We start from the raw sequence: 26,588 nt of genomic DNA on the forward strand, positions 1-26,588 counted from the left end.
TTACAATGAAAGACTTACTTGGGGAGTTCCCCGGTGGCCTAGTGGTTAGGATTCTGGGCTTTCACTGTGTGGTCTGGGTTCAACCTCCATTTGGGGAACTGCCTGCACAGCACGGCCCCCAAAAAACTTACTTGAAGCATAAACTCTATGTGGAGAAGACAAGATATATATATATATTTTTTAATAATTGAGATTTTATTGGTTGTTTTGAGGATCAGTACACAGACATTTCAATTTGTACACAATTCTCAACATACGTACCAAAAACCTAAAAAATCATGTAGTTGTGATTCTTTTCTGAACAGTTATTCCAGTGACTTTCCAGCTTAAAATTTGAGGGCAGATTTTCCTTCACAGGATATCAAGTACCAATATCTTCAAATATTGATATGCTGTTACATCATAAGTCCCACTAATTCACAATTTAATATCATATACACTACATACTCAAATTGTCAGTCGTTCACAGCACATTAACAGTTACTAGAAGAACTGGACTACCACGACCAAAGATGTTAGAGTGCACAAAATTCTGCCCAGGAGAGCCAAGATCAAGGGGTGAGTGGTTTGCTTTAAGAAACAATTCTACCAAAAACAACGTGGGAAGAGAAGTAATTTAAAGTGTTTAAGACATTAAATGCACAACTGACTCCAAACTGCCATTTAGTATGCTTTGTATTATAGGATATAAAAGCTACACCCAAGACAATCAAAGCCTCCCATATTCAATATCCAGCAAATGATTGCACCTCTTAAAAAAAAAGCATTTACACTTAAAAAATTGGATGAGGTGGGATTCCTTCCTTTTTAAAAATGTTTCTAGAGCTACTAAAAAACTTGCATTTACAAAATAGTTGATAAAAATATTCCTCTGGATTGTACAAGGGAAACAGGGACCACTGATAGGACCAGGTGTGTGATATTAATCAGACTTGGCTTCTTTCTCTCCTGCTTCATCAGAAGGTGGGCTCTCCTCATTTTTAGTTTCTCCATTTTCTGCAGGTAAGTCTTCTTTAGTCTCTTGGTTAGCCACTTCAGCCTGTTTTCCCTTTGCTCCCCTTTTCCCTTTTGTTTGCACGTTTTTGTCGGAAGATTTATCCTTTCCTGCCGCCTTTTTTGGCTTCGTTTCCACTTTTGCAGGAGCCGGTTTAGCTGACAACTTCGCCGATCTCCTCTTGGGCTCCTCCTTCGCCGCCCCCTCGGCGGAGCTGACCTGCGGGAGAAAGCAGACGGCGAGTGGACGCAGCCTGCAAACAAAAGTCAGACAAGATATTTAGACTGTAATAAATGCTATGAAGGAAATAATGCGCTGTCTTGGGGCAAACTTGAGTTAAGATACTTTTAGACTGCTTCTCTGGGGTGACAAGATACCTGGGGCAAACTGAGACCTGAAAGAAAAAAGGAACATTTTGAAGAGTTGATGGTTCCAGTCTGAAGGAACATCAAGTGTGAAAAGCCCTGAGAAGGGTGTGCACTTCTGGAATGGTGGAGTAAGGATCTTTGAAAAACCACTCCTCCATTAAAGCAACGAGAACACTGGCAAAAATCGTCAAAATCAGAACTCTGAAATTAACTAAAGACTTACAACAATCCAAGGAGCATTTATTCAAGAACAACAGCTAAAACTTTGTTCAGTGATCTTTATTGCTTTTTAATTTGCCCTAATCCCCTCCCCTTCTCCTAGCTCCACATTAGCTTTGAAAACCAAGTAGCCTCCTGGCTTAGGTACTTGTGAAAAGCGGCAGCCTAACATCAGGTGGAGGAGGCAGATGGGTCTGGAGCTCCCTAAAAGCCCCATCCCCAAAGAACTATCACCATTTGACCTGTCTGGCATCTGACTGAAAAGCTCCATTCTTAGGGCTTGTCTTTATTTGATCTCACTCAAAGCTCACTCTGTGAACAGCCCTACCCCTGGTGTTTATAAGAAAAAAAAGTCAGGGGCAACACACTGCCTGAGGCAGGATTACGAGTTGGGGCTGACAAGAGGCTGATAAAAAATAATAATAAAAAAATATTTTTTAAAAAGGAGAAAAAGGAGAATATGGGAGTTTAAAAAATTCCCACACTTTCCTGGGAATCTAGAAAATCTAGAAGGTCATGTGTGTATGCAGGACTGAGTACATGCCCAGTAAAGACCTGCAAAGGCCCTAATATCGGTGATATATGGCTGACGTTGAAGCTCTGCACAAGCAGGAAGTGAAGGCTGTACAGCACGAGCAAGTGGAATTTATCTTAGGTTTGCAAGGTTGGTTTAACATCTGAAAATCAATCAATGTAATATACCTTATTAATAAAGGGGAAAAACATGTGATCACCTCAAAACACAGAAAAAGCATTTGACAAAATCCAATATCCCTTCATGATAAAAACACTCAACAAATTAGAGTGTTTAGAACAAATTAGAACTTCTTCACCTGATAAAGGAGCCACACCTAACATAATTAATGATCAGGAACAAGACAAGGATATCCACTCTCACCACTTTTTTTTTCTTCGTCTTTATTTTTTTGGCTGCGTTGGGTCTTCCTTGCGGCGCACGGGCTTCTCTCTAGTTGTGGCATGCAGGTTTTCTCTCTAGTTGTGGTGCGCGGGCTCTAGGGTGCATGGGCTCTGTAGTTTGCAGCTCTCTCCTTGAGGTGCGTGAGTTCAGTAGTTGTGGCGTGCGGGCTTAGTTGCCCAACCAGGGATCGAACCGGCATCCCCTGCACTGGAAGGCAGATTCTTTACCATTGGACCACCAGGGAAGTCCCTCTCACCGCTTCTATTCAAAATTATATTGGGTGTTTTATCCAGGGAAATTAGGCAAGAAAAAGAGATAAAAGGCATCTTAATTAAAAAGGAAGAAGTCAAACTTTCTCTATTTACAGATGACATGATCCTATATAGAAAGAATCTCAAAGAATCTACAAAAAAACTATTACGGTTAATAAATGAATTTAACAAAGTTGCAAGGTACAATATCAACACACAATGGGGGCGGGGGGAGAAGAGATAAACTAGGAGTTTGGGATTAACATATACACACTACTGCACATAAGATAAACAACAAGGACCTACTGTATAGCACAAGGAACTATATTCAGTATCTTATAATAATCTATAATGGAAAAGAATCTGAAAAAGAATATATATAACAATCACTGCTGTACACCTGAAACTAATACATTGTAAATTAACTGTACTTCAATTTTTAGAAAGAGGTTAAAAAAAAGATCAACACACAAAAATCAGTTGTGTTTCTATACACCAGCAATGAACAATCTGAAAAGGAACTTAAAAATATTTCCTTTTGCAATAGCATCCAAAAGAATAAAATACCTAGGAAATAAATTTAACCAAGGAGGTGAAAGAGTTGTACACTACAAAATATTGTTGAAAGAAATTAAAGACCTAAATAAATGGAAAGACATCTTGCATTCATGGATTGGAAGACAATATTAGGATGGCAATACCACCCAGACTGAATGTAATCCCTATCAAAATTCCATCAGCCTTTTTTGCAGAAATGGAAAAGCTGATCCTTAAATTCATATGGAATTGCCAGTGTTCCCGAATAGCCTAAACAATATTGAAAAAGAACCAATTTGGAGGACTCACACTTTCTGATTTCAAAACTTAAGGGAGTTCCCTGATGGCCTAGTGGTTAGGATTTTAGGTTTTTCACAACCGTGGCCCAGGTTCAATCCCTGGTCGGGGAAATGAGATCCTGCAAGCCTCGCGGCACGGCTGAATAAAAAAGAAAACCTTATTACAAACTACAGTAACCAACAGTGAAGTATTGGCATAAGGATAGACATATAGACTGATGGAATAGCATTTAAAGTCTAAGAAATCAGCCCACTCATATATGTTCATTTTCTTTTTTAAAATTTTATTTTCATTATTTCTTCCAGTTTATTGAGATATAATTGATATATAGCACTGTATAAGCTTCAGTTGTACAGCATGATTTGATTTATATATTTATGAAGTGATTATTGCAATAAGTTTAATGAACATCATCTCATATAGATATAAAATTAAATAGGAAAAAAATTTTTTCCTGTGAGAACTCTTAGGATTGACTCCCTTAACAACTTTCATGTATAACATACAGCAGTGTTAACTATATTTATCATGTTGTACATCACATCCCTAGCACTTATTTATCTTATAAATGGAAGTTTTTACCTTTCAACTGACTTCATTCAATCCCCTCCTCCCTCTGCCATCAACTGACTTTTAACAAGGTTGTCAAGACAATTCAATGGGGGAAAGAATAGTCTTTACAATAAGTGAGTGATGCTGGAAAAACTGGATCTCCACATGCAAAAGAATAAATTTGGACCCCTACCTCATAGCAGCTACAAAAATTAACTCAAAATGGATCAATGACCCAAATATAAGAACATAAAACTCATAGAAGAAAACATTAGAGTAAATCTTCACAGCATTGGATTTGGCATGACATTCTTAGATATGACACCAAAAGCACAAGCAACAACAAAAATGTAAGTTAGACTTCATCGAACTTAAAAACTGTTGTGCTTCAAAGAATAACATCAAGAAAGTGAAAAGACAACTCACAGTATGAGGGAAAATATTTTCAAATTATACCTTTGATAATGGGTCCAGTATCTAGAATATATGAAGAGTTCTTACAAGTCAGCAATAAAGACAATCCAACTTAAAAAATGGGCAAAGGACTTGCATATACCCAAGAGAGTTGAAAACATATGCTCAGACAAAAACTTGTACATGAGTATTCATAGCACAAATGGTCTGTTCATAATGCCAAAAAGTAGAAACAACCCCCAAATTCATCAACTGAAGGATAAACAAAAAGTGGTACAGCTATGCAATTGGAATATTATTTGGCCATAAAAAGGAGTGAATTGATACATTCTACAACATGATTCTTTAAAACATATGCTAAGTGAAGAAGCCAGACACAAACGACCACATGTTATATGATTCCATTTATATGAAATGTCCAGAATAGGCAAATCCATAGTGAAGGAAAAATAGATTGGCTGTTTCCTGGGGCTGAGGGGAGAGGTGAATGGAGGCGTGTATGTGGCTGCTTGTGGGTAATGTGTTTGTTTTTTTTTAATTGAGGTATAGTTGACGTGCAACAGGATTTCTTTTTGGGTCTTAAAAATGTTCTGGAAATACTCAATTAAATGAGTATACTAAAAACCACTAAATTGGACACTTTAAAAGAGTGAATTTTATACTGTGAATTACATTTCAATAAATGTAAAAATTACATTTTCATTATTTTTTTAAAAGCCCTGGCATATTCAAGAAATAAAGGCCAGTGTGGTTGGAGAACAGTGAGTGGTTAGAGAACCATTCATTCATTCATTCATTCAAAATACATTTTGTGTTCTTGTCATATGTTCAGGATATTGTGGATACAGTACTAAAACAAAAAACTTTGTTCTGGGCTTCCCTGGTGGCGCAGTGGTTGAGAGTCCGCCTGCCGATGCAGGGGACGCGGGTTCGTGCCCCGGTCCGGGAAGATCCCACATGCGGCGGAGCGGCTGGGCCCGTGAGCCATGGCCGCCAAGCCTGCGCGTCCAGAGCCTGTGCTCCGCAACGGGAGAGGCCACAACAGTGAGAGGCCCGCGTAACGCAAAAAAAAAAAAAAAAAAACAACTTTGTTCTTATGTGCTTAGCTAGTGATTATATAGCACTTATTAAATGTGAGACATTGTACCTATTGCTGGGTGTGTGATCTCAGTTTTTTTTTTTTTTTGGCCACACCACGCAGCTTGCAGGATCTTAATTCCCCAACCAGGGATCCAACCCAGGCCCCTGGCAGTGAGAGCACCAACTCCTAACCACTGGACCACCAGGGAATTCCCAAACTCAATTTTCATAGTAATTCTATACTGTACCAGCATTATTCCCATTTCAGAGAGCACAGAGGTTAAACAACCCACTTAAGTTTCTGCAGTCACAGAGGTCGGATCTGACCCTGCACTATGGCTTCAGAAGTTGGGCTCTTAGCTTCCAAACCATTCTCCTCAAATTACATTCCCACTGGACCAATAAGAGAGGAGCTGACCAGGTGGGGCCTAATAGGCCATGATAGAGCATTTAGAATTTATTCTTTATGTTATTAAAGGGTTCCAAGCAGGGGAGAACCTATAAATTCTTCTGGCTACTTGGGGAGAATGGGTCACTGGGAATTAAGAATTCACGAAGGGGGGCAGTTAGGGAAGGTGGTCAGGTCTGGGATGGTGGCATTGGATCTTTGCAATTCTGAGGTGGGTATTGGTGGCTTTGTTTTACAGATGTGGAAGTTAGTTATCTGGAAGCTTTTAAGGCCTCAAGAGTTAGGTGCCATTTCTGTCAAACTTCTGATTTAGCTGAATTTCTGAATCCAGGCCCTCTATTTGGTTATTTAATGGCACCTCAAACTCCTGTAATTTTCTCACCATGAGGTAGAGAATGCCCCTACTTTACAATGAAGTAACTGAAGCTGAGAGGGCTAGAACCTGGTCCACCTGATCCCACTCTTCTCTGGAGTTTCTGCAGTAGCCCACATGACCCATGCCTCACTGTGTCTCCCAGACTGAGGCCTTTCTAAAACACTCATTTGGTTGTATGGCTCCCAGGCTAAAAACCTTTCAGTGGCACATTACCATTTAGATAATTCATGTTCTGTGACACAGGATCTGGAGTCTTCTAGTTCCCAAACCATACATGCCCTATGTTTGATTCCTCAGTCTACCTGGCAAACTTCTCATTTTTCAAGATCAAACGTGTTACCCATCAGATCCTTTCCTATCTAGCAAGGCAAGTGCTTTCGTGTGTGTCGCCATAGAATCTTTTAACATGCCTTGAGCAGACTGTAAATGACAGAGCACCATCTCCTTTCTGCTTACGGCTCCTGTGCCCAGGAGAGAACCTAGGACCTAGTCAGCATTGAACAAGGCAGAGGTTGGAGTCTTCACCATGTCACTGAAACTGCAGGTGTAGATTTGGTCTCCTGGGTAGAGTACAGAATCAGCACTACCCAGAATTGCAGTAGGATCCTAAGTCCCAGAAGGCTCATACACATCCCAGGCACTTCCCACATACCACTCAACAGGCTGATTTTTTTCTCTTTATTGTTAGACACAATGTATAAATACATAAAACAGAAAACAGCAGGGATCCTCTTGGGCCTCAAAAACAGCAGGGAAGGAAGAGGTCATGGAAACTTTTTTTAAAGTACAAAACATATTAGTGCCCCGACCAAGGGTATGGAAGGCAGGCCAGGGCCAGCAGAGCTGAACTAAAGGCTCCTTCCCTCTCCCAAGAGCCAGGACAACCCCAGGGAGCTCTCCACCAGCAGCCAGTCCACACGGGCAGAGTGCTGCCCAAGGGAAAACTCTATACCAGAGAGCTTTCCCCTCTTGGAGAGAAAAGCAGCACATAAGATAACTAAAAGCTCCCTCTTTCCATCCTTGTTCCCTTCATGGCTACAACTGAGGAAAAGGAAAGTCGTGTCCCATACACTCTGACCCCTCCCCAGCTGCCCTGGGCCCAGATGCCCCCATACTTGGCATTTACCAAATCTTGTCCCAGCTCAGACCTTGACTAGACCCACCAGGTGCCCAGAGTTCGCTGAGGAGGGAAGGGGAGGGGAAAAGGCTGGGTGTGACACCAAACAGATCTTTATTTGCAGTCGTCAATGGGGCCGTTTCTTGCTGCTTATTTGTTTGCTGGCCTGCTCTTCTAGCTGCATGGCCAGGCGCAAGGCCTTGAGGACATCTGGAAGGAAAGGGTGGTGCACCCAGGGTTAGTGGGTCTCTCAGAGGCCCCATTCACTCTGGCAGAGCTGCCATCACCCGCAGAGGCCCCATCCTCTGGCCGCACCTACCTTGCAGGGCTGAGAAGTGCTTGGCTTGCTGGGCCAGGGCACATTCTGCTTTATTCACAAAGGTCTCCAGGTCATAGTCTGGCTGCTCAGCCATCTCGGAGAGCTCCAGCCAGCCTGGCCCTTCCTGCAACAACACAGCGCGAACCTTGTCAGGTCAATAATGACCAAACCAATCTAGCAAATCATTCCTAGGGCTCTACCATCTGCAACACAGATGCCCACTCCTCCAGCCATGGCCCATACCCTGCCTCCTGATCCTCTCCCAGAAATTCTCAGCTTGAATTCATCCTCTTCCCCACCCCAAACTTGTGCCTGTCCCTTATGTCAAATGAATGTTATCATCTGTCTTGATGCTCAAGCCAGAAATCTCAGCAAGAACTTCTTTCACCCTGCTTGTCCCCCAATCCTACTAATTCCACCCCCAAAATGGTTCTTAAATCTCATGCCCTAATTCCAATCCCATGGCCATGGTCATAGTTGGTCTAGACACCAGCAACTCTCTTGAACTCTAAATATCTTCTAACTGCTCTTAACTCCTAAGTGCCTCTGCTCATGCTCGCCCCACATCCCAAAACCAGCCTCTATATTGTGGCCATAGTAAGGTACCTAAAGCTCTGATGTGACCATGTCACCACTCTGCTTTACTCCCTTCAAAGTCATCCACTGCCCTCAAAACGAAGTTCAGGCCTTTGGTGTGAACAATTAAGGCCCTTTAGCATCAGGTCCCGGCTGACCTCTCCGCAGCCTTGATCTCCTTCCCTCATCTGCTCACACCTTTTGCTCTGGCCAGAGTGAACCTCTCACTCTTCCTGAAAGTACCACGTCCTTTCAAACATTTGCACCCTGAGCATGCCAGGGAGGGAGGACACGTGTAGGCACTTATCCTACATGTTCCCTCCTCAGTTCTAAGTGCCCCGAGCTCTCCCCTCTGCTCTGCACTCTGAGAGCCCCATTCTTAGGGACTCTCCCCCACTTGCTCTTCCACAGCAGGGATCACAGCAGTGGTAGCATCTACCACTTACTAAACGCTGACTACATGCTGGGGACGGCTGAGTGCTTTAAAAACACTTAATCCTCCGATGTAACCATCTTGTCTCGCTCATTTTGGGGATGAAGAATCTGGGGGCCCAGTGAAGCTCAATGACTTTCACAAGGAAATCAGCTTATAAATAGAAGAGTCACGATTGATCAAGTCTTACTTTCGGGCCTGTTATCCATACTTCAGGTTTTTGGCCCTTGGTCTCAGCACAGGAGCTGGCATATAGAAAGTACTCACCAAACATTCACTGAACAAACAAGACAAGGTTACCCTTCAAACTCTCAGTCAGGAGCATGGGGTAGAGAGACTAGCTCCAGCCAGAATGATGGAGTGTGTGTGTGTGTGTGCCAGGCTGGGGAAGGAGGTGCGGTAATTAGCTGCCCTAGAAGAGCAGCTGAAAAAATAAGTGGAGAATTAAGAAATGCTGGTGTAGACGGCTGCCGCTTGTCACCCCAGCCAGAAGACCTGGGGAGGGGCAAAGCCCAGGTCACGGTCAAGGAATGGCACTGAGCCTGTGCTAGGATGGATATCCAGTCTCTCCTAGCCCAGGGCCAGCCCTCCACCTGTATAATCTCTTTGAGCTCTTCCATGGCCCTCTCCTCCAGCTCCCTGATCTGAGTCATGGCTTCATTGAAATTGGACATCTGGGAAGACAGTTCCTCCTCTTCCTTGGAGAACTAAGGGGGCAAAAGGAGAGACACAACAGTGTGGCCCAGTCCCCATATCAGGAGGCCACGTTTCTGTCTTGCCTGGCCCACCCTGCCCCTTACATTGCCTGTGCTCAGGGCCCCGTTAGAGCTGGCTTCCATCTCTTCTGTTTCCATCTGAGTTGGCTGCTCCCCACTGGGCCCACTATGGGGGCTCAGCTCCTTGACCCTGAGAAAACAAGAAGGTCTCAGATCCCACAGCAGCCTCCTTGGCACTCATGAGTGTGCAGCACCACTCAGATTGCGAGACTTCGAGGAGATGGACTAGCAGCTTTGCTTTGGCCTAGGAGAAGTCCCTCATTCACACTGCTCCCCACCAAAGCCTGAGAGGATCGGAAAAAACCTTGTAGCATCATATATGAACTCCCAGGCCTCAGATTCAGCGAGTCACAGAAGAGGAGACAATAGGCACTGAGTCGCCAGAGCTTCTTCCCTGCTCTCACTGCTGTCATTCCCTCCCCAACCCTGCATCCCCCTCCCCATCCCACCTGGTGTAGGTACTAGTACCTGTCTGCATATCTTAGTGTATTTAAAGTATATTCACAGGAGCTTATGCCTGGTGAGATCATGGCGATCTGCAAAAGAGGGAACAGGCAGTTAAAGGTCAAGGATCACAGGGTAAGGTGCTCTTGGAGAGGCTGCCAGCAGGAGACTCTTTAGGCTGCTAATACCCACATGGAATTGGGGGCAGAACCCATTAAGCACCCACTCTGTGCCAGGCAACTTGCCCCACGAGCCCTGGAAATTAAGGTGCCTTAAAAATTGGTCCCTGGGGACTTCCCTGGTGGCACAGTGGTTAAGAATCCGCCTGCCAATGCAGGGGACATGGGTTCGAGCCCTGGTCCGGGAAGATCCCACATGCCACGGAGCAACTAAGCCTGTGTACCAAAACTACTGAGCCTGCGCTCTAGAGCCCGCGAGCCACAACTACTGAAGCCTGCACACCGAGAACCCATGCTCCGCAACAAGAGAAGCCAGTGCAATGAGAAGCCCACGCACCACAACGAAGAGTAGCCCCCGCTCGCTGCAGCTAGAGAAAGCCTGTGCACAGCAACAAAGACCCAACGCGGCCACACACACACACAAAAAAAGTCACTCACAGTTGTGGCCCTCTATTTCCTAGGCTGGGAGCCAATGACCCCTGAGGGAAGCCACAGAAGAGACGAGGACTGCCTCTCCTGCTTCCCCAAAGGTCCTCCTTCTGAACTCTGCAGCCCCCTTTTCATCAGGTAAGGGAGGAATGACCTTCCCCAAAACAAGAGCTGCACGGACATACAATAAAGGGAGAAGACCCTTTCCTCCCCTCTTGGGTAGGCAAAGAGGAGCCTGGTGTCCAAAAGCAGGGGGTGAAGCTCAGTCAAGTTAGAGCCTAGAAACCCAGGTGGCCAAGAGCACCAAGCCTCTTGCCCAGGGACAGGACTGCAGCACCTCCAAAGGGACCCTACTCACCATGCAGGTCCTTGAGTTCTCCCCGATAAAGGAGTCCCTTAGCACCTGTGTCAGCTTGCTCTCTCGGAATGGGGTGTGAGCTTTGTTCTGTCCCAGGGCCCTGATGCACTCCTGGGGCACAACAGGGGAAGCTGAGGTCCCCTCCCTCCTCTTGAGATGCCCACTCTCTCCCTCCCTCCTCCAGCAGCCCTCCAGGCCAACCCCCTCCCCTCCAGCTGGGCCCCACTACCTTCAGAGCCAGAAGACTCTTGTTGATTTCTGCACCCTCCATGCGGGTCTGCCGGTCTGCACTGGAAGTGTCTGCGCCTCGCTCGTTCCCTGCCAGATCCACCAAAGAGAACTTGCCATGCACTCTCCCTTTGGCTCGAAGAAGAATCTGGAAGCAGGCGTGGGAGCGGGAAGAGCTGGAGTTGGCAAATGTCTGCCCAGAGGTCCTGTGGCAAAGGAGGACAAAGAAGGACTATGAGCTCCCAGGGTCACCAGCCACCATGGCACCCCAGGTTCCAAAGCAGTCAATTCTCCGGTAGCAGAGGGACACAGGTCAGGACTCTAAGATGTCTTGTGTCATCCTGTCCCACTTCTGTCCTGCCCTCCCTCCAGCTCTGGACCTAGTGGCTTACCCTTGCAGTCAAAGTACTGGATTCTGTGTGAGGGCCTTGGCCAGACCCCAGGGCCCATAGGACATGGGGAAGCATGAGTTGCCTCTGCTGCAGGGCACACAGGGAAGGAGGGGCTGTCATGAACCACTTGCTGCAACTCAAGGGCCCTGGGGTGGGCAGCCCTCTCCCTGGGCCTCCATAAGCTGCCCAGCATCCACTGTACCATGCCTAGGGCCCTGGTAGTGCACTTCCCTACCTCTATACAGGAAGGGAGCTGTGGCCCCATCACTTCCAGCCTAGAGCACATCCAGAGCTCCTGTCTCCCACCACAGAGGGAGGGAACACCAAGGAGAAACCCAGAGAAGACAGGAAGCATGCCTTTGGGTAAGAGCCGGGGAATAAAGCCTGCCTTGGTCAGATTCAAGATACTTTGACTCGACCCTGATAAGTCTCGCCCTGGGTCATCGGCCCCATTGAGACCACTTAAGGCAGAGGCCTTCAGAGCCCGCACCAAGCCAGGGGAAGCGGCGCTCTGTGGAAACAGCAAAGGACTCAGCGCTAGTCTGTCACCTGACCTGGCCGTAGAAGGTGGCCCCTTCCCCTGGCCGGAACTCTGACCTGCAGGCACTGCCTATGTCGATCATCTTGATGACGTCATCAGCACAGCTCACCACGTGCTCCTGCAGCCCCACCACCTGCACCTGCTGCTTGCCATCTTCTAGCACACGCAGCTTGGCCTTCTTGTTGAGCAGGTCGAACAGCTGTGTCAGGCAGGGGAACAAGGCCAAGGCCAATCAGGCGCCGGGCACCCCACTGACTCCTCCCTCCTTCAGGGCCAGTCCCAGCTTAGACAAGGGCTGGCAGCAGGAAAGGCAGGAGAGGTTAAGCTGAGTTATGCCAGACTAGCAGCGGGCAGTCCACTTGGGATCTGAACCAGGCTGCCTCGGTTTGATGCGACCCTGCTACTTTACTAGCTATGTGAACCTGAACAAGTACTTAACCACCTAGCCTCATTTCTCATCTGCACAATAGTAACAGTGACAGTAATACTTCCTAGTAGGGTTGTGGTGATGAGCTGAGACAAGTAAAGTGCTTAGAATAGTGCTTAGCACCTAGTAACATCTTAATAAGCAACCCTAGCTATTATTATTATCTAGACCCCACTTGGAGATGACTCTGCAAAAGCATAGAGAGGTAGAAAGATACATAGACATATAGAGAGAACATGAGTGTGAGAATGGGGAAGAAGAGAGTTATGAGGGAGGTGTGTGGAGGGAGGACAGGGCACACACAGGCAAATCTCCCATCTGAGAAGGGGCCCTGAGGCATATTCCTGCCATACTTGTTGAGCGTGGGTACCATCCCACAATTGGATGAAAGCTCCCACACGTTTGGGCGAAGTGGCCCAAAGGCTTGACAACCCACAGGTTGTTTGGCTTCTACAATTTCTAGCCAACCTCAAGGTTTCTGAAACTTCAGGGGCCTCAACAGCACAAACAAAGGGCTCCCTGCCAGCTACCTTCCCATTATAGATCTCAAAGAATGTCACATAGACTTCCAGGCCCAGGTTCCGGTATCGAGGCTGATTCTTCAGGAGGAAGACGTCCCGGGCTGTGGGGGGAGAGGCTAGATTAAGTAAGCAACCTGCCCTTCTGTGCCCAACCCCACTGTGGCAGAACACATTACTTACAGGCCATCGCATAGATCCCTTTCGATGCGTTCTGGGCTTTCCCACAGAGGTCTCCACCCATCGTCTGCAAAGGGAAGGGGCAGAAGACCGTGGTAAAGGGCCCTTGGCCTAGGCCAGGGCACTACTGGCTCCACCACCACAGTGGGCCACACCAAACCTGGGAGGGGAGGCTGGACCTAATAAGGCCCCTCCTTGAATCTGGCACAGCAAAGGCATTTGGAGATGGGGCATCTGCACTGAGGGGATTTTCTGCAACAAACTCACTGTCCTCCTTTTCAGAGACCCAGAATTGCGCTATGGGTAGGCTTGCTCTCTGCCAGGCCTGAATACTCACATGAGTCTTACCACTTCCCGTCTGGCCGTATGCAAAACACGTTGCTTTACCCCCTTCAAAGATTGTCTGTACGAGTGGCCTTGCTGTGAACCTAGGAGAAAGGATGGGGAAGAGTGTACATCTCTCCTCAAATGTGCTCCCTGGAACATGGAGCACAAAGCAGGACTCCTGGGGGCCTCCTTCCAAGCATGAGCACACCTCTCACACAAAGTGGTCCCACCTGACCCCCGGCCCACTTATAAATTTGAAATTCTCCTAGCCACCTGGGGAGAGCTGGACCAACCTGCCAGGAGCAGGCTGCTGGTTCACACTCTAACTGAGCCACCAGCATCTCCTCTACCCTGGAGAAACAAGGTGAAAGCTTGAGCTTAGCAGCCGACTTCCAGAATAAGATACACTACAAAGATCAAAGAAATCATCTAAAGTAGGAACCTAAATTATTTTAGGCTTTGTGGGCCTAAAATAGGTCTCTTCCATATACATACATACACATATATATTTAATGATTCTTTAAAAACACAAAATCCATTCTTGAAAGCCATATAAGAAGGAATTGCAAGCCAAATTTGGTCCATGGACTATAATTTATCAACCTCTGGTCTAGAGCAGTGCTGTCCAATAGTAGCCACTGCCACACATGGCTATTGAGCACTTGAAATGTGGCTAGTGTAACTGAAGAACTGAATTTTTTTCTTTTTTTTTTGGCCACACCACATGGCATGCGGGATCTTAGTTCCCCAACCAGGGATCAAACCCAAGCCCCCTGCAGTGGAAGCACAGATTCTTAACCACATCCCCCACAGGGATTCTTAATCCCTGGAGTGCCAGGGAAGTCCCTGAAGAACTGAATTTTTAACTTTATTTAAACAGTCACATGAGGCTAGTGGGTGCTGTATTGGACAGAGCAGTTCCAGAGTTTGCTGAGTCTGCTAAGCCCAGTGGGCAATGGGTGGCTGTGTAGGACACAGAAAGAACCCCTAGGGCTTGCCCAGCCCAGCCTCAAAGAGTGCAATGGGTAATACCTCACTTCTGTCCACTCAAGCATGGGCCACTAAAGCTGAAAAATGGGATGGGACAGCCCCAACAGGGCCTTCCAGGTGCTGGGAGCCAGAGCTAGTTCTGTGTCATGGCCCATCCAAAGAAAACATAAGAGGAAGCCAGGAAGGGCTTCAGGGTCAGCATGTCTGTGAGTGTAAGTGTTACCACAATGTCCCTCATTGGAAAGAGTAAAGTGTCAGGGGGAAGGAGGAGAAACAAACAGGCAAGGGACTAACCTGTAGACGACTTCATTTGAAGCTGTTTCGTCAAATGCGAAGTCAAAGCAGAATGCTTGGTTCTCCAGATACTTTGTTAAATCCACTTTTAACTTGGGCTCATGTACCAAGAGGACACACTTGCTAGGAACGGAAATCACATCAATTTCTTTCTTGGCCAATTCTGCAGAAGGACAGTATTTCAGGGGATGCTCCCTGGACACGGGGGAAACCCACAGTCAGTCCAAAGCCTCATTCTAACTGAATAGGGCTTACCTTGTTTATTCAGCGGTCGTTTCCTAACACAAACACATATCCTGTGCTCTTCAATCTTCAAGAGGATGAGAAAAGACAACCATGAGCAAAAGGTCAGAGCAATATTGAAAGAAAGCTTGTCCAGAACCCGTCTAGTTCTAATCCCAAGCCTGACTCAGGCAAGGGCCAAGATCTAACACTGGAATCCACTATGCCCATAGTTACTCTGGAGCGCAAGAAGGTAGCTCTGAATTTTCTTCCCAGTTTCCTCACTCTGCTGCCTATAGGAAGGTTCAGCATACTTTCATGATCAGTAGTAAGAAACTAGCCAACCTACTGAAGCAGGGAGGATGGGGGTGTGGGATTTGATAAAGATCAGACTCTCCCATCTAGGCCTCACTAGCTCCAGACCACTAAAGGGTATTAAAAAACCCCTTGAGGGTGAGTGAAGATTCCTGCACGCTCTCATTGCCTTAAGAGATGTTTCTGTCTCTCACTTGTACGCCTACTCAGGAAAAGAATCTGAAAAGGAATCGTGTGTGTGTGTGTGTGTATTTACATATATACATAGAGAGACAGAGAGAGAGAGACTGAATCACTGTGCTGTACACCTGAAACCAACACAATGTTGAAATCAACTATGTTTAAAAAAAAAAAATTGTACACCTACTCAGGAAGGAGAGGTAGAAACCCTTTGTGATTACTTACAGGATCAGTCACAGTAAGTGGATGACATTCCAAAGTAGCCCGAAATTCTTTAATCATCCGGGAAAATTCCCAGTTTGGAAAGCTGTTGTCATACTCCTGTTTGGGATAGGAGCAAAGAAGGACTGACTGCCAAGATGTTAAGTGCTCTCAGGCCTCAGTGCTAGGCAGCAGCAACAACAGCTCTTCATATGCACACAGCCCTGCAGGGCTGATAAGCCCCCACACGATCTCACTGCCCCCCACTCTGGCTCTGGGGAGAGAACCCAGGAACAAAGTTTTGGGAACAGAGATTGGCAGGGGGCCTAGGCATGCACCAACCACTCTAGGAACTGGGGCAAGAGCCACTGTCCCACATCTTAGGAGACCAGCAGGCTGGGATTCCCCTGTGCCATTAAAGAGAAATAATCCAAACTGGAACTCCACCGTGGCACCCCTGCATACACACAACTAGGAAGTCAGGGGAGGCAGGCAACTGTGCCCAGCAGCCCACTGGACACTGAACTGTGTGATGGATGTGCTCATTGGACATTCAGCAGCAAACATTCCTCATCTGAGGGCCTTCAGAAAAATATCTGAATTATTTGTTCTCTGAATCCTGATGAGAAATTAGTTAAACTTCTTGGATATCAGAAATGCTGGGGCCAAACTGTTACCTCTGTTGCAGACAAGGTTTCAGTTAAGGATGCCTGTCCAAAAACCTTTGCCCTTGCTTCCCAAGAAAGGTACCTGAGCTCGTTTTATTCTCATTTCAGAGTTCTGGGCTCTTTTCTCTTCTCGCTTGTTCTTCATTTTTTCCATTTCCTTCACAATACAAGACTTCCTCCGAACTAGGGGGAGAAAAAAAAAAGGAAGCCGTTTCTTTTACCTGTTTAAGCCAGCCTATTCTTCTCTGGCTGTTGAGTCCTGAGCCTTTCCCAGGACTAGGCCTTCTCTAGACCCTTGCTTTTATGTCACCATATGCATGGAGAGGAAGCAACAGCCATGACTCCTGGGATGGCCAAGTCCACAAGAGACTTGCTAATGTGGGCACTCCAGGTCTAACCCAAGCTCTCTCTATGCCTCTGTGGCATCTTCTCAACAACCAGAAGAGGTGAGATCACCAAGACCTGCTTGGTCTTGGTGGGCACTCTGGGCTGTTCTTCGGGTGTTGGGCAAGACTTTAGCTGTGATAGCACCTCAACTACATCAGAGGGCTCCTGTCACCTGGCAGTGACATGGTAACCTCTTGTGAAAGATTGATTCCGTGGCCACAGGAAAACATGACCCCATGTGACAAACATGGTTTGAACTCAGGTGCCAAGGCAAGCCATGTGTGGGACAGGCTGTAACTACCTATCCTGCACTAGGAGCAGGGCAGCAGACAACTCAGCATGTCTACCTGAGTTCACAGGGTTTGCAGAAGAGCTGCCTTGGATGGAATGGATTTGCTCTTCCACCTCCTCGCTGACCATCGTCAATGGTATCTCAGCCACTGCAGGGCAGGAGGGCCTAGGGGGGCCGGCTGTGGGGGAACAAGAGTCATTGGAGAAGCAGGCAGGCATACGGCAGCCATGCTCATCTGAGCCCTAGTGGGTCATAGGCCAGGAGGAAGGCTACCGACTGCCAGCTCAGCAAGGGCTCAGGCTCCTACCATGTGAGCAAAGCTCAGGCTTTTTCCTGCATCTCAGCCCACACCTTGAACCCAACGAGACCCTCCACAGGGACTGGCTGCTGGGGTCAAGAAATCTTAAAGAGTGTGTGAGTAGCTCAGTGTGGGCTTCACTATGAAGGGAAAAGCCTTTAAAGGCCTGAACTCTTTAGGCTTGACCAAGCATGGGTTCTCAGGCCAGGCCAGGCCAGGCCTTTCTACTCATTTAGGAGAAATTTCTGACTTCAGAACCCAGATGGTTAATAGGAGCAAGGACTGAAAGCCAGGAATAATGGGAACCTGAGCAAAAACCAACCATATTTTTTAAAAAATAAATTTATTCATTTTTATTTATTTTATTTTTGGCTGCGCTGGGTCTTTGTTGCTGCGTGCAGGCTTTTCTCTGGTTGTGGTGAGCGGGGACTACTCTTCTTTGCGGTGCGCGAGCTTCTCATTACAGTGGCTTCTCTTGTTGTGGAGCACAGGCTCTAGGTGCGCAGGCTTCAGTAGTTGTGGCTCACGGGCTTAGTTGCTCCGCAGCATGTGGGATCTTCCAGGGCCAGGGATCAAACCCGTGTCCCCTGCATTGGCAGGTGGATTCTTAACCACTGCACCACCAGGGAAGCCCCAACCAACCATATTGATTCAACCCAGAAAGGTACAACCCATGATGACTCACTACTTCCCATACCTGGTCGTGACCCTTTTGTTTACCTTCACTTTATTAGAGCTGAATTTGATACACATTAAATGTAATGATTATAAAAATCACCTACTTTATTTACTAATAACTAGTAAAAGTTGACAATTAAAAATGTTTGGGACTACCCTCTACCCTGCTGGCACAGTGGTTAAGAATCCACCTGCCAATGCAGGCGACACGGGTTCGATCCCTGGTCAGGAAGATCCCACATGTTGCGGAGCAACTAAGCCCGTGCACCACAACTACTGAGTCTGCACTCTAGAGCCTGTGAGCCACAACTACTGAAGCCCATGAGCCACAACTACTGAGCCCGCGAGCCACAACTACTGAAGCCAGCGCTCCTAGAGCCCATGCTCCAAAACAAGAGAAGCCACCACAGTGAGAAGCTTGCGCACCACAATGAAGAGTAACTCCCACTGGCTGAAACTGGAGAAAGCCTGCGTGCAGCAACAAAGACCCAGCGCAGCCAAAAATAAATTAAAAAAAAAAAAAGTTTTAAAAACTCCATTTATATAAAGTCAAAAAAAGAGAAAAAGTTAATTTATGCGATCTGAAGTCAGGACATAGGTACCCCTGGGGGCTTAGGAACTGGGAGGGGGCCTGAGGGGGACTTTTGGGGGGCTGGTAATGCTCTGTTTGATCTGGGTGTCAGTTACATGAGTGTGTTCACTCTGTGAACTATGTAGTCAACAATAGATTTACTCTTCTGTATATATATTATGTTTAAATAAAGTTTAAAAAGTAAGGTGAGGGCTTCCCTGGTGGCGCAGTGGTTGGGAGTCTGCCTGCCAATATAGAGGACACAGGTTCGTGCCTCGGTCTGGGAGGATCCCATGTGCCACGGAGCGGCTGGGCCCGTGAGCCATGGCCGCTGAGCCTGCGCATCCGGAGCCTGTTTTCCGCAACGGGAGAGGCCACAACAGGGAGAGGCCCTCGTACCGCAAAAAAAAAAAAAAAGTTAAGGTGAGATGATTTCCAGATAAGGGAGCAGTAGGGCAGGAGCAGAACAATATGAAAGCCAGGGAGTGTAGGAATCCTAGGATATTCCAGAACAGGTTCAGGGCAATGTGTGATGAGCTGCTCTAGGGCCTCAAACAGGGAGAACAGATTCATTACTCACTGGGAACTGAAAACTGCTTGCGGGAATTTGCAGATGCAGGCAGCTCCACCTCCATATCATTCTCCTGAGTGGCGATGCGAACCTCTGGGACAGTGGACATGCGAGTGGAGCGGCCTCGGAGACCTGAAGGACCAAGGGCAGCAGCCGATCAGTGCAGCATGATCAGGAGAGCCAACAGGCATAATAGAGGGGCAGTCAGGGGTAACCCTCCAAGATTCTATATAGGAAAGGAGCCCACCAACTTCCCATTCCTTCCACCCAAGGAAAGGAAAAATTAGAAACGCCAAGCACTAGTGACCCCAAAACTAATTTGTTACATTCTGCAATCTGAGAGCTCCTGAGGGCTCCCACAAGAGCATCTGTTTTGAGTAAATGGGAGGGACCTACAGACAATCTGAAATCATTTCTGGAGACATAGACCTAATCCCTGAAAAAAAGCATTCTTAACCTTAGCAACAGCACCTACCATTCTACAATCTTCCCATACCGCGAAACATCGTGAGGTTAAGTATCAGTACTCCCAAGTAATGGAAGACGACATTAAGGCACAGAGAAATTAAGCAACTTGCCCAATGCCACCCAACTAGTAAGCGTCAGAACCAGGATGTGAACCCAAGACTGCCAGATTCCAGTCTGGGCTTCTTCCACTGCTCCAGGATACTTTACAGAGCCAGGCCTGGGCCACATCTTTAGAAACCATGGGATCAGCTACATGAATTTTCTGGAATCTTAAAAGAATGCTTAACTGAGAGAAACAATTGAGTTATACTTTAATTCTTGCCAATTTCTACCCATCTATATAGTTTCTCTCTATAAGAAAGAAACAATGCACCTATAAATAAAAGAAGTAGTGAATTCGGAAATAAAACATTGGTGTCATATAAGCAAATATCAACTTGTACTGAATTTGAGTTTCCTAAGTTTAGGCTGATCTGATGGCTCTATATAATCCCTATTTTTCATAAAGAGCATGAATTATTATAATTTTCCTATTGCTCAAAAGATCTATAATCTTGTGTTTCATTTCTACTGTTCAATATCATGCACATTCATTAAGTTTTTTTTTTCCATTAAAAGCAGCCGTGGCAGTATCCTTTCGGGTCATGCACGTGGAGTGGGATGGCTGCCACCCCCATCTCTCCTGCAGGCCCTTACGGTGGTATAGCCTGCAAGAGAGGGCCAGCAACACACCAGTCATGCCCAGCTCAAGCTCAAAACTGCACCACCTTTCACCTTGGGCCACCAGGAACCTGAAGCTCCAGGCATGTCGTTTCTGGGCCCGAGGTGGCTGTGTTATGTCAAGGCAGTGATACCCCCTGGACTGGGACAGGCTGTGCAGGCTGTGAGGTATAGCTGGTTCTGGGTTATAAGCTGGATTATTTGGGCAGTTTGTGCCTATAGCCACCGTCACAGATGACTGTAGTCAAAGTAGGTTTATGCTGACTCCTTCTGCAGAGAAAGCCCAACCTTCTGCTGGAGTTCGAGGCATTGCTATTATCTGTCCAATCTCACCCCACCCCAGATCACCACAGCACTGCCAACTCTACTTCTAAATGGCCCTGATCTAGCTTTTCTCACAGCCTCCCCACCACCTCACTCCAAGGCATGTTGTTCCCCCAAGGAGACAAAACAAGCTCACAATGGCTGATTACTGCTCTGGATTCCACAGGCCAGTCAGCAAATTTCCCAAATGTACCAGGTCCCCGAGAGGTTGGCCTAAGTAAGAGCTGTAGGTTGATCTGCTGAATTCTTTCTCTTCTTTTCTTTTTTTTAAACTGCTTTAGAGGTATGATTGACATATAAAAAGCTGTAGATATTTAATGTGTACAATTTGATGGGTTTGGAGGTAGGTATACACCCATGAAACCATCATCACAATCAATGCCATAAACCTACTCATCACCTCCAAAAGTTTCCTCCTGCTCCCTTTGTTTTGTATTTTGTTTTTTCCTTTTGTGGTAAGAACACTTAACATAAGATCTACCCTCACAGTAAATTTCTAAGTATACAATATAGTATTATTAATCATAGGCCGTATGTTGTACAGTAAACCTCCAGAACTTCTTTATCTTGCATAACTGAAACTCTGTACCCTTTGACCAACACCTCTCCATTTCTTCCTCCCTGTAGGTTAGATTCTTCCTCACTGAGGAAGATGCTTGGAAGACAGGGCAGGACTCAGCCCACACAAAAGCCACCTGCTAAACTGGAGCAATGAGTCTACTTCACAGCTTCCTGAGCTCCAAGAACATCATTCCTGGCACAAACCCCGTGACAGTGAGCCAGTAGAAATCCATTTACCTTCCTTTGGAGCGGGAATTTTGGAGCTGACTGATCTGCGCTTTTGTTTCTGAAAAACAAAACAAACCACCACAATATATGGCTCTTATCAATTCTCAAGGGCCTATCCTGGGCCCATGTGCTGTGCTGAAGAACTAAGCAGCCCCAGAAAACAAACCAGCAAAGAGCCAAGAAACCAAATGGGGCACTGGCTGCAGTCAGGTGACAGGCACCTACCTGAACCGTTACATTCTCCTGCAGGGGCAGATTGTCCTTTGGGTGTAAGGGAAGAAGCTGTAAGAGTTCTGGGTTTATTGCAGCCACATCATCAAAATCAATCTGCAAGGAGCAAGTAAAAGCTTCTGTGAACAACATAGCTTGTTCAATCCAATTGCATCTCTGCAATCAAGGCTACCCCTAGATTCAGACTTTATAAACTTTAAGTTCCACCAAGTACTAATAGCTATAAACAAATATTTATTCCCTAGTCATGTTTTACCATCTAGATGGATATTGGTTTCTGATTCCAAGCCAATGGTAGCTGTCAGTGATGAGAATGAGGTGAAGAGGAAGGCAGACAGGCAGGAAAACAGTCAGGAAGTCCACGGTAGATCTAGGCCACTCAGCTCCCCTACTGCTCTGCGGGGCAGTGGGGTCCTGCTGGGCACAGCCCCCTGAGCACCCCTTGCTGCCTGACACCAAGGAGGAAACAAGTTCTAACTGCCCACTAATAGTCAAATGGAGGGCCCTTCAGGATCTTATGGGCAGGGACCAGTTCCCGAGAGTTGCCACCTAATCCTAAATCTACCTACATTTTCTACTGGGCCCAGAAACTTCTTCCTCAGTCACAGCGTCCTGCTCAGGCCTTCCCTACTTCCTGCTCATGCCTGCAATGAGGTCACAATTCTAGGTTTACATCACCAGAGTCCTGAAACCCTCTAGGGACAACTCAAACTTCACCAGCATACTTCACAGAAGGTTCAAACACACCTAAATAGTACCAACTTGATTATTTCTGTTTCAAAATGTGAAAGAGCTGAAGCATGTACTCCAGGGTGAGAGCTTCACCTCCTACATATGCAACCTTTATGTATTAATCAGCTATTCAAACACTTATTAGGCATGAGTAAGGCCGTAGGGGGAAGGTATTCAAAAATGAATTAAGACATGTATCGTCCTTGCTTTTAGTGAGCTCACATTCTAGTGGGAGACAGAAGCCATGTGCACAAAGGGCTAGAAACCAAAGCAGCATGGGATAGACGAGGAGGACAGAACCACCAAATGCAAAAGCTGGCGAGTACTTCAGTAGCCAGGCTTCTATCCACTTTTCTTGGACAGCTACAGACCCTTACCCTCCCCCACTCCCCCGATTCCAATCCCTAAACTACAGAGAGCATAAACAACACAGGAGACCAAAGTTCTGACATTAACTGATCCTCACTTTAATGATTCAGGAGGAAGGAATAAGAGTTAGAGTGTGAAGGCAGCGAGATACTAGGCAGGATCATAGAGTGGGGAACTGCCCCATTTGTCCCTGGCACTACTTTGGAAGGAGTGTGTGGTATAAAGAAAAAAAGTTGATTGGGATCAGATCTTGAAAAGGCTTTAATTCCTCACTAAGAAGTTTGGACTTTATTCCAAAGGCAATATTTAAGCTGGAGTGAGACCCAATAAGAGCTGTATTTCTAAACAAACAACAAAAACAAAAATAAGGCACACGGAACTGCTAATAGATGGTTGAAAGGAATTTTAAGAACCTCTTGATTCAAGGACAGAAAATGCAAAGAATTCAGTTCTTCTATTTCTCAGATATACCATCTAAATATATGCATACCTACCATAAGGCACTATGCTAAGCAAGCCCTTTACATGTGTTATCTGTTAAGCTCCACGGAAGAGGGTCCAGGTCTGTCTTATTCACTTCTATATCCCCAGTACCAAACACACTGGCTGGCATTTTGGAACCGGTACAAAAGGATTTGTTGAATAAGTCCTCAAAACTACCCCAAATAAGTAGATATTATTATCATCCTTATTTTAGAAATGAGGAAGTTGAATTTTTAAGAGGGACAGAAACGTGCCTGAGAACACATTAAGTAGTGGCAGAGCCAGACTCTAGAATCCAGGTTTTCATACTCAGCCTGGTGACCTCTTTACCACACCACAATGACTCTAAAACATAAATATCTTAGGCATATCCCTCCTCTTCTCAAAATCCTTCCAAAGCTCCCACTGCCTACAGAATAACATCTTAAACAACTTAGTGCCAGAGACAAAGACCCTCTAGTTTCCTTTTTTAGCCTTTTTGCTGCTGCCAAGCATCCTTGGCCTTCCTCAGTGCGCGGAGCCAGCTTCTTTACCAGTCTCCATGAGGGCCATCTCACTGTTTCTGCTAAGCTTTCTGGCCCCCACAAGCCCAGCTCATCCTCAGTGAGTTTCCACCTCTGAGCTGCTCTAGCATTATTCATCTGTAGTTGCCTTCTATTATTTGGTGTTTCAGAAACATACTTTTGTCTCCCCAACTAGACTATAAATTTTGCTCCCCAAATCAATGTCATAGGTAGTGTGCACTCAGAGCTAGCTTGGGTGAGCAAGGTTTTAGAATTCTGTGCAGTTTACTTTCTAGAAACACAATAGAAACTGTTGATTGCTTCAATTTAGAACAGGCCTGCCTAAATAAAATCCCAATGCATTCAAAGAGGACCATATTTAAGATTAGGGAGGACAAGTCGACATCAAAAACAAGGCTGACACAAGTTCCATTTCCACACACATCTTTTAGGTAGGAAGGTGTTAAATGTGGTACAGGCATACTCATAGAACCTACCTCTTTGCCCTTTGTGGCTCCTCCTTCTGTCCATTCCACCGAAACGCAGGATCTCTCCAAGTTCACAGTCCTTACGTTGGCACTGTGAATTAAGCCTATAGTATGAAAAGATCAGAGTTACCCAACTTTTTCACGTTTAGGATCCCACAGAGACTCTTAATGTAGAGTTGGCCTGAAGGAAGGGACAGTTGACCTCCTGGCACGTCACCCTTGGAATATCCCACAGTGAGGTAGGCAATGAACAGTTCTTAAAACTGAGCTGCAGAGGATAAGGACTCATCCCTACTCAAAAGAGAGCCTACAGTGGGGTGAAGGTATGTTTGGGCAGGGGAATCACTCTAGTGCTTAGGTGAGCAGTTCCTCAACACAGCACTGAGGCTCTAGCGCCCTCAGGTTTCCCTATCTCACTCCTGACCTTTATGTCTGACCATTCTAGTGATATGGGTATTAGACCTGCCAGAGCTGAGGGAGCTGCTCAACTAAAAAAGAGAGGGCAGGATTGCAAGCTCCTGAAGAGCAGGGATCTCGTCTGTCTCGTTATCCTGAAACCCAGTATCTGACATACCGCAAGAGAATAGAGGGCCCAGAAAGCCGAGGTCCCTGCAAGAGCAGAGCAGTTGCAGGGGCGAATTTTGGAGGGGAAATGAATCCAGCAACCCTGACGTCCCGGAGAGGTCCAATGACACAAAGGAGCTCCGCCTATTCCTGGAGGACGGGGAGGGGACCCACCGCCAGTGCAGAGGCCCCTGGCCCTGATAGAGAAGACTGACTGCCAGTGCAGAGACCTAGACCTGGGGGGTGGAGCGGAATCCCCAATAGTGATTCAGGGCCTGCTGTTTGGGGAGGGGAGGTAATCTCTGCCGTCTCAGCCCACGGGTCCCCTTGGCCTCAGGACCCCGCCCCTCACCATTACTGCGTTGTATCTTGATGGCGAGACCGGGAAACAGGCGAGCCTGAAGAAGCGACGAGTCCATGGGTAGGCAGGAGCTCCGGGAAGAGAAACGCGAAATGCCAGAAAACCACAACTCTACCAACACTGCGAAGTCTTAACGCCGCGTAAACCGCCAAAGTTTAAATCCCGCGCGCCGGCGTCCCTGAACGTCATCACGCTGTCGCCGGCCTCTCTTCCGCCAATCAGCGGCGCCCGGCGGAGCCTGTTGGGATACGTAGTCTCCTTGGGGGGGGCCTTCCGGGGCTTGGGACCGCCCACTCGTTAGGCCACAGCCGAGAACGCAGGGCTTGCTGGGAGCATCGCGAGCCCTCGTGGCCGGAGGGGACAGATTACTGGCGTTAAATTAGAGGGTTGCAGTACTGCTGGGGTTCCCTAAACTGAGAAACCTCAAGATGGTGTCTCAGAGGGAGGGCTCACGGGTCCTACAGTCATGGGTTCGAATCCGAACTTCTTTAGTTGCCTGCTCAGTGACCTCGGACAAGTTACAAACTTTACCTCTTCACACGGTGGGGAGAATGTTTCCTCCCTCGCGGAATTATTGCTAAGTTTCAATGAGGGGCTACATTTACAGTGAATGGAAGACCAGATTCACTAGCTTTTTATCGAGTGTCTACCACGTGGTAGGCATGGTACAAGGTGCTGGAGATAGCAATAATGAAAGCGACACGTAGTTCTTGCCCTTAAACTAACATTTCTAATGTGAACAGGGGACAAAAAGAAGCAAATTACAAGTAAATTACAATATGTAGTAAGTGCTCTGAGGGAAACCAAGAACTGGAATACAGAAAAATGGAGGAACCTACTTTAGATAAAATAGTCAGGGGAGAAATCTTTGAAGTGATACTTAACCTGACTCTAGAGAACAAGGAGGAATGTCAAAATGAAGGGCAGGGAGGTGGAGAGGCTTCCAGACTAAGATCTAAGAATGATATATGCAAAGGCCCTGAGGTGGGACAGAACTTGATCTTGAAGAACTGAAAGAAGCCCGTATGGATGGAAGGCGATAGGTGAGGGGGAGAAGAGTGAGATCAACTTAGCATCTTGTATCCCATAGTAATATTATAATTTTGGCTTTTGTCCTAATGAGAAATCATTGAAGAATTTTGAGCAGAGGAGTGACAAGATCTGAATTACATTTGATTTTATGTTTATTGGGCTTGCTGCTGTGTGGAGAACTGATTTGAAGGGGG

General features: G+C 46.6%; 2 protein-coding genes and 1 pseudogene across 3 annotated transcripts in view; all 3 read right to left on the reverse strand.

The window, feature by feature from the left end:
• Positions 1–26,588, reverse strand: part of RPS8 (ribosomal protein S8) — a 396,253-nt gene that overhangs the window by 7,373 nt on the left and 362,292 nt on the right. The window lies entirely within an intron of this gene.
• Positions 843–4,338, reverse strand: LOC131744168 (non-histone chromosomal protein HMG-14 pseudogene; annotated as a pseudogene).
• KIF2C (kinesin family member 2C) lies at positions 7,106–25,488 on the reverse strand. 2 transcript variants are annotated; one of them, XM_059042772.2, is made up of 21 exons: positions 25,354–25,488; positions 24,447–24,541; positions 21,857–21,958; positions 21,641–21,689; positions 19,340–19,462; positions 17,268–17,390; positions 16,616–16,716; positions 15,890–15,985; positions 15,203–15,257; positions 14,948–15,110; positions 13,674–13,764; positions 13,340–13,403; positions 13,169–13,260; positions 12,268–12,410; positions 11,280–11,484; positions 11,051–11,161; positions 10,109–10,176; positions 9,665–9,770; positions 9,458–9,571; positions 7,856–7,979; positions 7,106–7,746 (listed from the first exon to the last, which is right to left on the reverse strand). In XM_059042772.2, the coding sequence occupies exons 1-21, from the start codon at positions 25,418–25,420 to the stop codon at positions 7,664–7,666; spliced, it is 2,175 nt and encodes a 724-aa protein (XP_058898755.1). In that variant the 5' UTR covers positions 25,421–25,488; the 3' UTR covers positions 7,106–7,663. The 2 variants fall into 2 exon arrangements, with proteins under 2 accessions (XP_058898755.1, XP_066866969.1); XM_067010868.1 differs by lacking the exons at positions 17,268–17,390; positions 21,641–21,689; positions 21,857–21,958; positions 24,447–24,541; positions 25,354–25,488 and having other exon boundaries at positions 19,340–19,454.

The sequence above is a fragment of the Kogia breviceps genome, chromosome 1, assembly GCF_026419965.1.
Source record: "Kogia breviceps isolate mKogBre1 chromosome 1, mKogBre1 haplotype 1, whole genome shotgun sequence".
NCBI classification, from domain to species: Eukaryota; Metazoa; Chordata; class Mammalia; order Artiodactyla; family Physeteridae; genus Kogia; species Kogia breviceps.

Bases quoted from the DNA above. Each gene is read 5' to 3' on its own strand.
- KIF2C (XM_059042772.2), bottom strand. From the start codon at position 25,420: ATGGACTCGTCGCTTCTTCAGGCTCGCCTGTTTCCCGGTCTCGCCATC. The intron at 21,959-24,446 runs GTAGGTTCTATG...TGCTCCTTGCAG, and splicing joins GAGCCACAAAGGGCAAAGAG to ATTGATTTTGATGATGTGGC. The intron at 15,111-15,202 runs GTAAGCCCTATT...GTCCTTCTGCAG, and splicing joins ACGACCGCTGAATAAACAAG to AATTGGCCAAGAAAGAAATT.